This window comes from Melopsittacus undulatus, chromosome Z (assembly GCF_012275295.1).
Source record: "Melopsittacus undulatus isolate bMelUnd1 chromosome Z, bMelUnd1.mat.Z, whole genome shotgun sequence".
Taxonomy (NCBI): Eukaryota; Metazoa; Chordata; class Aves; order Psittaciformes; family Psittaculidae; genus Melopsittacus; species Melopsittacus undulatus.
Genome location: NC_047557.1, coordinates 46,914,924 through 46,928,367, shown reverse-complemented (window position 1 = coordinate 46,928,367; position 13,444 = coordinate 46,914,924). Strand labels below are relative to the sequence as shown.

The 13,444-nt window shown below is 43.4% G+C and overlaps 2 protein-coding genes across 4 annotated transcripts in view; both read right to left on the bottom strand.

Annotated features, from left to right (window-relative positions):
- The window catches only part of SECISBP2 (SECIS binding protein 2), a 29,134-nt gene extending 26,862 nt beyond the window's left edge, over positions 1-2,272 (bottom strand). For all 3 annotated transcript variants that reach the window (XM_031054390.2, XM_031054391.2, XM_031054392.2), the window contains exons 1-2: positions 2,161-2,272; positions 513-655 (exon numbers count right to left, since the gene is read on the bottom strand). In XM_031054390.2, coding sequence (XP_030910250.2) covers positions 513-655; positions 2,161-2,208 — 191 coding nt within the window. In that variant the 5' untranslated portion in view covers positions 2,209-2,272. The remainder of the gene's footprint in view (positions 1-512; positions 656-2,160) is intronic.
- A 1,773-nt stretch (positions 2,273-4,045) lies between these two features.
- On the bottom strand, positions 4,046-7,829 carry CKS2 (CDC28 protein kinase regulatory subunit 2). Its single transcript, XM_005154913.3, has 3 exons — positions 7,685-7,829; positions 6,149-6,276; positions 4,046-4,444 (listed from the first exon to the last, which is right to left on the bottom strand). Exons 1-3 carry the CDS (start codon positions 7,741-7,743, stop codon positions 4,392-4,394), a joined length of 240 nt encoding a protein of 79 aa, XP_005154970.1. The 5' UTR covers positions 7,744-7,829; the 3' UTR covers positions 4,046-4,391.
- Between the last annotated feature and the right edge of the window lie 5,615 nt (positions 7,830-13,444).

The following is a 13,444-nucleotide window of genomic DNA, read 5'->3' as shown; positions in this document are numbered from 1 at the left end:
TAAGTCTACCACAAATGCCTCCTTTTTCTAGGCATTATTAGAAAAAAAAGCCTTTGAGAAACCTGCAGCATTTTTACTAAAACTGCCTTTCTGAGGATGCATGGGCTGTGGAGCAGAGATCCAGGAGGAGTCCCTTGCATCATTAAAATGTTTTACAGCATGAGAAACTTTCTTAGAGGATCTTTCTCTTCCTTTTATGTGATTATATTTACCCCAGCCTTGTCATAACACAATCATCCAAGGACTGGATTCAGCTCTTTCTAAAGTACGAACAAACCAGATCATTACAGACCAACAAATCCTCCTTAATGCTTTGTAACAACATGGGTCCCTTGAAAACAACAATGAGGTACCAGATACACATCAGAACACAACTGCAAAAACCTAATGCATTAAGACAACACACAAGTGTTTCTACAGTTAGAATATTAAGGAATATTATTACAATATTCAATATCCAAACCAAGAAGATTAAAATCCCCCAAGAAATAAGGATCAGAAAATATACATACTTATCCAAAGATGGTTCCCGAACAAGTGGGTAGCATGTAGTTAAGTACCTAGGAAAGGCACATGCTTCTGAAGGTTCTGACCATACCACAGTTGCCCCTGTGTGTTTTGGAACAACTTGATGCCCTGCTGACAACTTGATGCCCTGAGAAACAAAACATTTTTTTGCTACATGCATCTGAAGATTTTAAGTGAAAAATACTCAACCTTGTGAGCTTAACTGTCATGTTAGTTTGCTTGCATCTAACAAAACACACAAAACAATAAAGTTCACCAAAAGAAATGGAAAGAGAAACAAAACTAATGAATTCTAGGACAACCATGACTGCTCTGGAAAGTTATTTTAATACTTTTAACATGAAATATTCACTAAGGTCAGTTATGGAAAGAACAGATGTTTATTTAATAAGAGATGCAGTAAATGCTAATAAAAGAATTCTTACTTTAGATTTGAACAAGACAAGCTACAATTCATAAATACAGTAGCTCTACTATAAAATCAATCTCTGGAAGCAGGTAACAATGCCTTTGAGTACATATGTACTTTAAGGTAGCCTGTCCAAAATGAATACTTCATTACATAGCCTTAAGATGTATTTTCCATCTGTTATGAATTACCATTGGCTAAAACTGGATATGTATATGTGAAAGGCAGACACTGAAATGAGACTCAGTATTATTGCCATTACATTACACAGCTTTAATCGCCCTAATACATGACACAAGTAATTTCCCAAGGTAATTGTGTATTTTGGGGTAACTGCCATGCTACATGAAACCTGGGATTCTTTTCACTTTTGCAAGCAAGTTTCAGTAACTGAACAATGCACAAGGCTTTTGAAACCATTTGGAAGGTAAATTCAGTGCTTGAGCATATGAACTGCATTCCCTGCATCCCCTGGCGGTTCAGCAGTCACTTGTATCATAAACGATTAAAGATATCTGACAGCCTAACATAAATTACAACTAACTACAAACTTTTCTGATTTTGAATTTACCAGGCATATCGAAATATACAACGAACATCCATTGTAACGGTGGCAAATAAAACGTGAAGTCTGCACAGCTGAGAACTCGGATAAGCTCGGGAAGCAGTTAAAGCATTAGTGAGCAACTGCTGAGAGTTCTTTATTCTCTAAACACACACCGTATCATGGGAATCAACTGTGACTGCAGGCTAACCACTTAAGACTCCCAATCCTCTCCAGACCATGTGTTGCAACGCGCCTGTTACTGGGTAGAATTTGTACACCCATCTTTAGTGACTGGGGTGTGTCTGAGTGTCCTTCCAGCTGGCTCCCCCCTCCCCGAGCAAGAAGCGGGTTTCACACTCACGCTCACTGGAAGCGGTGCCTGGCGTTCACACACAGACACTCAGCTCGGGCTTCCTCCCCCGTTCTACCCTGCCCGAATGCTGCTTCTCCCCCGCCCGGAACTAGACATTGACTGGAAGCGCGGTGCAAGTCACCCGCCCCCCTCCTCCTGCCCTGCAGCCAGCGACAGCGGTGCAGCTCGCCGCAGAACGCGGGCCCACTACGGGCCGAGGCAGGCCGCCTCCCGATCCCATGCTGGGAGGAGGCTCCCTACCTCCGTTTCGCAAAGGCACAGGAGTTGCTGGGGCGTGCGAGGAGCCGCCGCCGCCACCCTTACCTCGCCACTCGGGCCGGGCCGCGGCCGCGGCCGCCTCTCCGCCGACATTGCGCGGAGGCGGCCCCGCCCCCAGCGCGGAAGGCTCCCCCTTCCCGGACCGGCCCGCGCTCTGTGCAGTGGAGCGCCGCGATGACGTCGCCACTGAGAGGGGCGGGGGGACGAGGGCGAGCAGGGCTTGCGGAGGAAAGAGGCGGGGCCTGCAGCCCGACAAAGCCCGCGGATGTGACACGAGGAGCCTGGCCCTGGCCCAGCTGCAGTGGAGGAAGCACACAGGGCTCCAATAAGCTTGGTGGTGTCCGAGCCGCCCTGCCGCAACGTGCAGCCGAGCTCTGCCCCCAGGAGGGCATAAAGAAGGCACTTAACCAGTAACAGATCAGGTTCAAGGGAAAACCAGTAGTAGAGGGAGATGAAGAGACAATACCCAGGACTCTGGTGCCAAAGCCTCGGGGAAGAGTGGCAAAACACAGCTGAGCACGGTTCTTACTGATGGTTTCTCCAATTAGGTGCCTGCTCAGTCCTTGGAAAGCTCTACTCCATGGGGGAAGACTGTGAAGTCCTACAGTTCAGCACCAAGGGGCTATTACAGACCATTTAACCACCACCAAGCTAACAAGACAGCTTTAGTAACTTTAGAGGAAAGACCACAAAGGTTATTTCCTTCACCAAATTTGGCAGGTTACTTACCTCTGTCTATCACTTTAACATTAATTGCAAGCACACATTACACAGATAGAGCATATACTTCATCAGTTAAGCTAGAAGCAGATGTTTCTGGTTTTCTTGGCCTTACAGATCCTATGGAGTGATGGTACTAGCTTGCATTTGAAACAAAGCAGAAACAGCCACTGGTACTCAGTTATTCTACCACCAAATATACCAGAACACCTTTTTTGAAAATCTGGTTGTACAGCTGCTAAGGTCCAAGGATGCCATAGTGACTGTTTTGAAGCGATTTATTCCACATCAGATGGAGTCCCTCCAGCAGCTCAACTTTGCTGGCATGTAGTTCCTAGAACAAAATTGATCAGACTCTTGCTAGCACTGAGCTCATACTATCCTATAATCAGCAGCTACTTTTCTGAAAAGCATTCAGTTCACTTTGACACTAAGCCACTACTGCCCAAGGACTCAAAACAGGAAGTGCAGGCTAAAAGCCCAGACTAAAAAGTTTGCAGCTGAAAGATAAATCAATAATACCAAAGTAAATCAAACCAGCACATTAAGAATATCTCTACGAAATATTAAGCACTATTTAACACCTTAAGACAAGTATATACCAACTCATCCCTGAACATTCTGCATTGGAAGGGACATACAAGGATCAAGGCCAGTTCCTGACTCCATACAGCATAATCCCAAAGTTAAAACTATCTTTGAGGGAGTTGTCCAGGCATAGCTCAAACACTAACAGGCTCAGTCTGCAAGCATTTCTCTGGGGCCTTATTCCAATGCTTGACCACCCTTTTTGTAAATAACTTCTGAACTTCTACAGATGCATTATTAAGCCATTCCCTTTTGTCATATCACTAAATGCCTCCAGAGAAGCAGGATAAGTAGTCATTGCAGAATAATACCACTATTACATATATCAACTACAGCATCCCATAACTTCAGCACATTGTAAGTCACTCTGAGCATTACCTGGTTCTGCCAACCTTCTTTCCAGACTGCTGCCAGTTCCCAATTCAAATCAGGTTTAGGAACTTTGTCCTGTTGGACAAAATAATTCTTGCAGAGAAACAAAACAAGTTAACTGGGTTATTTTTTTTTCTGAAGTAAATGGTAATAAGTTCATGTCTTAACATGTTAGACAATAAGTATTTGTTTTGCCTGATGAATTAAAACTCTAGGCACTTAGGGTTTAGAGCATCAAAAATACTTTATTTCTAAATTTAGAGCAGTAAAAATAGTTTATTTCTAAATTAATCAGATTTTAACATGGTATGCTTCAGCATAAAAGCTGAGTGCAAACACTGAACACAGGACAAGTGACAATTTAGTCAGAAAACATATTGAAAGGTCAGACAGGCACTTAGATTTAGTAGTTGAATACTTCACCCTTTGAACACCATAGCAGCCTACTTGGAATTTCATTCAACTGAGCTTTTGTTGCTTTAATTAATACAGTTCATCCACAGGTAAGTTTTGTACATTTTAAATTATTCACCAAATACTACAAACGTATGTACACTCATATACATAATTCCAGGAGATGATTTATAGATAGTGGTTCATTTCTGCTTATTTTTTGCAAGAGGTCTTCTGAAGAGGAGAATATGCGGTTCTGCAGAAACAAAATTGAACAGTGTCAGTCTGTCCCCTAAGACTTGATTACAGGAATTTCTTCCATTTAGTAAGTCTTGAACAATAGTTGAAGTTCACTGTCAGTAATAAACAGATCAAGAAGCCCACAAACATGGCCCCATGTGTAGTATTAAGAGAACAACTTTTCAGTAACCTTGCAACAGTCAAACCAGTGCTTTTGAAAGTTTTATACCAGATGTTGTTACCATCGTAAACTGAAGATACATGCAGGAAGCAAGTACTGAAAAAATACAGAAACCCCCATTTTTTAGTTAGTATTGTTACTAACCGTTTCTCCACAGTAGTCTACTTGCCAAACTCTGTTACTTTAACTTATACTAGGAAACTGTAGTGTCAAGCATCAACAAAAGCCACTCCAGTTAATACAGCCATTTTACATTATTAACCCGACTTAATTGTAAACTCTTCCAAAAAAGCCTAACATGTCAAATGTGCTCAGGTAAGGGAAACACTGGAAGATTACACTAATTTCTTCTTGGAACTTCACATTGCTGGAATTCACCAGTCACCAGTTACTTTTTAGTCAGGCTTGCCAAGGGTAAGTTACCTTGAATGGCTGTTTTCACCCTACCTGGTAAAGTTTTAGGGCTTCACACTCCAATAATTGAGAAACTGCTTTTAAGTGCTGCCTTTAGTAGGCTCTAAGAGTCTACAAATTACTGCTACTTTAGTAGTAACTAGAATTCAAACTGTACCGCAGACATTTCAGGACATTGTCTACCTGAGCATCTGTCCTGGGTTCAGCAGTAGCAGTCATTTTTTCTCCTTCTTGGTAGCTGGTGCAGCACTGTGTTTTGACTTTCAGTCTGGGAACAGTGTTGCTAGCACTTAGGTTTGTAGTTACTGCTCACGTATTTACTCTGATCAAGGACTTTGTGAGTCTCATGCTCTGCCCGGGAAGGAGGGGAGGACAGGAGGAACCAGAGACAGGACACCCGATACAAACTAGCCAAAGAGGTATTCCATACCACAGCATGTCATGCCCAGGGAGGTAACTGGGAGTTGGCCAGAAGGGCTTGTTTCAGCGGGTGGTATGGTATTCTCTCTCCTTATTTCCTCTATCATTGTTTTCATTGGTGGTAGAAGTAGTGATTTGTTATACCTTAGTTACTGGACTGCTCTTGTTGCAACCCGTGGGAGTTGCACTTCTTCGGTTCTCCTCCCCATCCCTCTGGGAGTGGGGGGGGGGGGGGGTGTGTGTGTGTTGAGAGGGAGACTATGGTTGGGTTTTAAACCACGACAGCACTTATTAAGTTTTTGCATAAAAAGTAGGTATACCGGATTTTTGCATTAAAGATATGCTGCTGTATAAAATTTGTTTCAGTCACCAAGCTACTGGTATGATTCAGGAGCTCACAAGAAACTTGCTTCTATAGGCAGAGGTAAGAACAGTTTCCAGTCTGGCATGTTTTGTCTACATGTATGTCCTCATAGCCAGGACAAGGTTGGCATTTTACAGTTCTGGGAGCGAGATATGAAGGTTTAAAATAAAAACTGTTATGTTGCTTTTGTAGACAAAAGGCTAAAATAGCAAGGAGGTAAGGAGTGAATTCCAGCTGGTTTCCACAGCAGGAAAAATTATGCACTATACACTTCAGCTGAGCACCAGGCAGGTGACATTTTACAATTTTTTGCTCATGTAGTTCTGCTTAGATGTGCTTACCTGGCTCATGGATCATATAGTGAACCCAGCCAAGACTCTGCTGAACACCAAGTCGTCTCCACTCCTCTTCAGACATAAGATGGGATTTTGGCACTTGTTTTGAAAGTTCTCTGGGCAGCACTACATGTCTGTAAAGATGTAATTATTAAACACACACAATATACAGTAATGCCTGCATACGCTAGAAAATTTGCAGAGATCTACATTGTAAGACAGTAAGCAAGTTCAGTTACGAATACCCATGTATAGCCTTAGGTGCTAACTGATACTACTAATTTGATCATGAAGCACCTGCCCGAAAACCCACTTTTAAAACCACTTTGTCTTCTAAACATTACATCCATAATGCAGTTATGTATTGAAATAGCCTAGTTCCTAAATCATGCTACATATACAAGTATGTATTCCTGGTAACTAGCTGTATCTATTTCAAAAATAAGGCCTTTGAACTTGGAGAATGATTGATAAAGTAATTCTTGCTTGTATTTTGCATTTTGTAACCAACAGTGTATTTTCCAGAGATTACAATGCTGGTTTGGAAAGAATATGAACACCACTTAATCATCTCATCTCTCAGCTGAGGAATAACTTACAAATCCTTTCCACGTTTGCAGTTTATTTTTCATTTAACAGAAAGCAAAGCCTTCAATCTCTTTCTTGATATCGTATGAGACAGCTTATATCCACAGAGGGGAAAAGAAAACTTGATTTGTAGTAGCACCTTCAAGCGTGCCTAGAGGACTGAACTATACTGTTGTTACCAGTTATAATCCAGGAGCGGTGCTGTAACACAGCTTTGAAAACTAGCAGTTAACAACGCTGACTGGAAGGCTTTATGATCTACGCTTATTAAGGCTGTGTTTTGACGTCGCCTTACGAACTGCCTTCGAACCTGGCTCTTTGATCAACACGCGTGCTTTACCTGCATTCAGGGCGCGAACTGGGACAGCGCAAAGCGGTCCTCTTAACTGCGAGGTGCGTTCTCCCCGTTTCAGTTCCCTATGGCACCGAACGCGGCGCTGGGCGGGCCACGTCCACCGCGGTTACTGCGAAAGCCACCAGCGGAGAGAATACCTGTAGCCACCCCAAGCGCTCTGCGGGGATCGCTGCCCAGCTCTCGGAGGCAGGAGCCGAGAGCTCACCGCCGGCCGGAGCCGAGAGCTCACCGCCGGCCGGAGCCGAGAGCTCACCGCCGGCCGGAGCCGAGAGCTCACCGCCGGCCGGAGCCGAGAGCTCACCGCCGGCCGGAGCCGAGAGCTCACCGCCGGCCGGAGCCGAGAGCTCACCGCCGGCCGGAGCCGAGAGCTCACCGCCGGCCGGAGCCGAGAGCTCACCGCCGGCCGTCACCATCCCCTCCCACAGCTGGTAAAAAGCTGCACAAAACTCCACCACGAAGAGGCGAGGCGCGGTCGCTCCCCGTAGCCCCTCCGGCCCCACAGCAGCCAAAGCCATGTTCGCTGCCGCGCTTGCCCAAGCTCCCTCCTCCCCAGAAGGCCCAGCAGGAACCCGTTGCTGATTCCCCCAGCGGCCTCGTACCGGTACTCGTACTGCTCATCAGAGTACTTGTCAGAATAGTAGATTTGACTGGGGTCCATAGCGGGCTGCGGCAAGAACAGTGTACCGGACGAACCTTCTCCACAAACACCACCAGAGCTGGCCTCCCACTTCCCCACCCCGCTACCGTTTGAATCCCACTGCTCAACTCCTATTGGCGAGGCAGGAAGAGCCAATAGCGTGTCACGCCGCTACGCCCATCGAACTGCCGCGTGACTCGAACCCCCGCCCACCAATGGCCAGAAGCTGAAGGGGAGCGTTACGTCAGACGTGACGATTGGCCGAGGGTCGGGGCGCAGGGTCGCGGTGATTGGCCTGCCGCGGCAGGGCGGTTCCAGCAGTTTCTAGAGTGTACGGGGAGGGGAGCAACGGGGAGGGAGGGGCTAAGGGAAGGCGGGGGAAGGTTAGGGGGTCGGTGAGCGGTAGGTGTCGGGGGCTGCTTGGGGCTGGCGGTCCTGATACGGGCCGTGGGAGAGAGGCGTGTCTTCCCGCATTTTTAGTAAGGCGTTATGTGCTGTACGTATGTGCTGTGCCGTGGTGGCACCTCTATTGCGTGCCCTGGGGCCGGGGAGATTCTGTGAGTTCGTCAGGGTACGGGGCTGCGGCTGTTTGACAAACACGCCCGCCCTCCTGGCTTGAAAGGCCATAGCGTCTGCGCTGCTTAAGCTGGTACTTGCTCAGAGTGCAAACACAAACATGGTGTGCAGGTGTGCTGAGAGCTGCATGGTGCTTGTGGACACTTCACACGTTACAAAAACTCTTAACCCGGCAAAATTAAATAGTAACCGTGGTAGTAAGCAAGATTTAGTAAAAGGCACTCCAGTTCCTAGAATATGAACTTTATTTTTGGCACCAGGCTTTTTCTGTAGATAAATGCTGAGTTCTGCACTTTTTCTGAACTCCAGTAATGCTTTATGCACATAACGCTCTGAGATGAAACAAGCGTGATAGGAACGTTGCTGCGAAGTGTTACACCCGCTTTGCCTTCTGTGCCCCCTGCCTGTGATGTGCTGCCACCTCTTCTTGCTTGGCCTCTAGAAAAAGACTTAGTTTTCTCCTACCAGGAACACAGGTATTGTGTGTGATCATGTAATGCATCTGCCTGAAAACTGTTCTGATGGGGAAGAAAGGAGTAATTGAAGTCATGTGAGGCACAAGCACCAGCATGTATCGGCAGGGATCATTGTTTTGTGGTGGTGTTTTACTGGTGCTGCGGCTTCATGTCTTAAATGCTGAAGTTTAGACCAGCCTTACGCCTTGTAGCTGTTAAAAAGAGTGGTTGTAATAATCCGGCAATAGTATTTTTCTCTTAACTAGACTGCATGTTGAGATGGGATATTTATAGGCAAAGCAAATTCAGTATTTTTGTACTGGTGTAATTAAATGGATGAAATTCTTCTCATTATCAGAGATCCTAAGCAGGAATTAATTCCAGCATAATCATATATGTACAAACCACCTTCAAGTTTTCTAAGATACGGGTTGGATTATTCAAAACAGAGTATATTTGTGTGTTGGTTTATAATTTGCCTCAGGGCACGCAGCTTACTTTTGAACACTTAAGGAAAAAAGTGCAGAACAAGTTCTGTTACAAATGGTGTGTAATAGTGGAAAAAAAGATCACCATGACAAAAGGGTTCTGCTGGATGGAGACTGTTCATCTCTGTGCTTTGTTTATAACCTTTTAGTGTATCTCATGCATATTGAATTGATCTTAATGGAAACCCATGTATAAGCCTCTTTTGAGTTCACTAAGAAAGTGAAAGCCTGGAGTCTCTTTAAAGCAACTTTTCCTTCTATTGCAAATACTTGCATTTATCAAATAATAATTTTGAAGATTATTAGAAGGTGTTTTAAACAGATACTTATCCAATTTACCATGTGATCCATCAAATTGTTTTGAAAATCCTTGATCCTCAGGATTGAATAGCTGTATTTGTCAGGCAATTTGCAAGACTCCAAAACCCAGGCATAAAACTAACAAAACTAGCATACTAGCTTTAGTAAGTCAGCGTTGTGGGATCTTATTTAGTATTGGAGTGCCATTTCAGCTTCTTTTTTTATGAATTTTTTTCCCTGGCAAGACTTAAAAGCACTGGTTAATTATAAATAATGCAACAGGACCAGGAATCTGTGAATATCTAGTATTAATTTGGTATCTTTTTCCTAAAATGAAAACTGTGATGTTAGGGACATCATTTCTAAAATTACTAAAATAAAGTAATAATCTTGCTGAGTGATAAGCTTGTTAAATAGAGATAACAAGGACACTCAGGGGGGACCTTATCAACATATGTAAAAACTTATTTTGAAGGGAGGGCATAAAGAAGAGCCAGGTTCTTTCCAGTGGTTCTCAGTGACAGGACCAGACACAGTGAGCCCTAACTGAAACATGAGATGTCCCCCTTGAATATCAGGAAAAACTTTTTTACTGTGAGGTGGTGGGGCACTGGCACAGGTTACCCAGAGCTGCTGGACTCTCCATCCTTGGAGATAGGCTAAAGCCTTCTAGACGTGCTCCTAGGCAGTGGGCCCTAGGTGGCCCTGCCTCAGCAGGGATGTCAGACCAAATGACCTGCAGAGGTCTCTTCTGCCCTTAGCCACACTGCGATACACTGTGGAACAGGGTTCTTCAGCGTTTCCTTTGGCATATTGTTACACACAAAGGCTATGACAGTCACACTGCAAAGAAGGGAATAAAACTGTTTTGTATCCATTGTGGAGAGAACAAAAACACATGTTGTCAAGGAAGTTTTGGGCTAGAAATGTTCTGGTTTTGGCTGGTGTAGGGTTAGTTTTCTTTCTAGTAGATGGTGCACTGAAGTGCCTTAGTCTTAAGACAACACTGATAACACACCGATGTTTCAGTTGTTGCTAAGTAATGCTTACCCCATCAAGGACTTTTCAGTCTCATGCTTTGCCAGGGGCAAAGGGAAGGAGGGGCATGGGAAGGCGGGAGGAAGTAGAGACACCTGACCCAAACTAGCCAAAGGGGTATTCCATACCACAGCACGTCATGCCTCGCACATAAACTGGGGGGGAGTTACCCAGAGGGGGAGATCGCTGCTTGGATCAGGCTGGGTATGGGTCAGAAGGTGGTGGTGAGCAATTGTGTTGAGCATCACTGGTGTTTATTGTCTGTTTTTTTGTTTTGTTGTTTTTTTTTTTTAACTTTATTTTCCTTTTTATATTCTCTTGTTATTTCCCTTCTTATTATTAGTTGTAGCAGTAGTTGCAGTAGTTTTATATTGTACTTCACTTATTAAACTGTTCTTATCTCAACCTGTGGGGTTTGCATTCTTTTGATTATCCTTCCCATTCCACCTGGGGGAGGAAAGTTGGGGTGAGTGAGTGGCTGCGTGGTTCTGAGTTACCGCCTGGGTTTAAACCGCGACAAGACCTTAGGAAACATTTCCTATCAGTTCCCAGTTTAATTATCTAAAACATTTAAAAAAAAAGAGAATGCTGCAGGAATATTTTAGATTCAACTTACTCTGTCTCTAAGCAGTGATTTCTTTGAGGCCTGTTCTCTGTGGTTGAGTCATTTATGTCTTTGCACTGGAACTTTTGCCAGCACTAAACTGTAGAACAATTTTTTCTTTTTTTTTTTTTCCAGTGCTCAAGAATGACCTTTTAATTTGACTTGTGATCTTCATATTCAAAGAAGTTAGTTTCTGGAATTAGGTTTGTTAGGTGGTGGATCCAGATCCTGACTCTGAAGCGTCTGAACCAGGTCAGAGGTGAATCAAACCACAAATGCATTCATTTAAGAGAAGAGCTGCTTATTAGTTCTTACCATATACTTATACTTGTATGTTGAAGGCATGGGTTCCGTGTTCATTGCAAGGGGGTTGGACTAGGTGACCTTTGAAGGTCCCTTCCAACCATTTGGGTTGGATTTCCATGGTTCTATGATTCTACTAAAGTATGTATCAAAGAAATATGCTATGTCACAGATTGATGAGGGCCTGCATGGCTTATCTGCATGGCCTCAGGGGCATAGGTCTGTTAGGAGAAACACGAGCTATTTGACTGGAAAGAATGCTCCTGCTCAAAGCCCCATCCAGTTAGTTCTTGCTGCTAAACACAACATAAAAATGGCAAAAACATGAAGAGAATATTCTTGAGCTTCTCTGTCTTCTGTAAGTGTTAACGCAGACATATATAGTTTTGAGCAGCAGTAATCTCAGTCAGCATAGAGCCTCTTCAGGCCTAAAAATGGCCAGCATGATTTTTAACATGGGGTTTTTGAATGATTTTGTGTATCTATAGAGAGGAACAGATTTAAATTCATTATATAACCTGTTGCTTGTAACCAAGGCCATCTGCAGAGTTATGTGGGCTATGATAAATAAAAATGTTGTAATGAAAGGCCTGTATACACCTTACTATTGCACTGGCAGAATTCAGGACGTAAGTTATTGTAGATAAAATATTTTCTGTGCTTTTTGTCAGAAGGGGAAGATAAGTTTCCCATCTGTGGTGTGCATAGCAGTTCCTCATCATAACTGTCTGCTGCTTTTTCTATTAAATTTTGTGAGATATTTGGAAAAAATAGATTAAGTGTACTTATGCAGTAGTTCTGTTTTCAGTGTGAATCACGTTCATAAAATATATTGATGAACTGATACCTGTGCTTTTATGTTTTTAATGTTCCCTATGGAAGGAAGGCTCAAACAATTGTACTGTCTGTCAGGTTTTGATCTTCCATTAGCTTTTGAACCTGTTGGCAGGTTTGGTCAGACTTAACAGAAATGTTGGTAAATATTACTCTTGCAAGTTTCATGACAACAGGTGGCCGGATAAAGCAGAAGCATTCTGATGGGGGACAACGTAACAGGTAAAGTCACACTTTACTAGACACCAAAGAATCTGGATCGGAAAGGAGACTTAATATAAATGCCTCAGTGGTAAATAGACTTCAGCCTTTGGTGCACATGCCTTCTGAGACAGTAAAAACAATAATTCACAATCTGTGAGTCAGCAGAAAATCTGTCTCATTTAGTTCGGATACTGAGTAAACTTTATTTGACTGTGATTTTATTTCCAGCTTTGCGTGGTATTTGCCTAGCATTTCACAACACAAATAATTGTCAAAGCACTGATCCTACAGGCTTAGGCTACTCATATGCATAATATTTGTCTTTGCAGGCTTTATCTTCAGAATCAGTTTACCTCCGTTTAGATACTTAAATTTGTATTTATTACCTTACTCAATTTGAAAAATATTTCCATAAGCATGGAGTTGTTTGTGCTAACTAACCTCCCCCATGTTAATGAAAACAGTAGGTTATTTCAGGTTTATTTTTCGGTTCACACAAAAATGTGAACTAGGTCATGGAGAAACTAAAAAATGATGCAATGTATACATGGTTTAACTCTCTGTAAATAAGCTGCTGTGTTGAAAATGCTCCATATAAATTACTGAGGATTTCCATCTGAGAGAGGATAAACTGACTTAAGAAATAAAGCCAGTTATGATGTATGCTTCTTCTAATACCTGTGTTGGTTTAAGAGCTGCATTTTGAAGGTGTTCTTGAATAAATTACTCCCAAGTCTAATAAAGCCCAGCTTGCAAGGTGGGTGTAGAGATATGGAGTATTCGCAATCCATTCAGATCCTTGCAGATCTCGGAGTGTTGATCTGTGTTGTTTCGTTGAGGTTTTGTTTTCTCTAGCTCTTTCTGTGGATTTTCCTGTGGAGTGATCAGAACCTTCTCCAAAGATTACAGCTCAGATCTGA

Excerpts from the sequence above, each read along its gene's own strand:
- CKS2 (XM_005154913.3), bottom strand. The coding sequence starts at position 7,743 with ATGGACCCCAGTCAAATCTACTATTCTGACAAGTACTCTGATGAGCAG. Across the intron at positions 6,277-7,684 it reads GATGAGCAGTACGAGTACCG|ACATGTAGTGCTGCCCAGAG; the intron begins GTACGAGGCCGC and ends ACATCTTTACAG. Across the intron at positions 4,445-6,148 it reads CTATATGATCCATGAGCCAG|AACCGCATATTCTCCTCTTC; the intron begins GTAAGCACATCT and ends TTGTTTCTGCAG.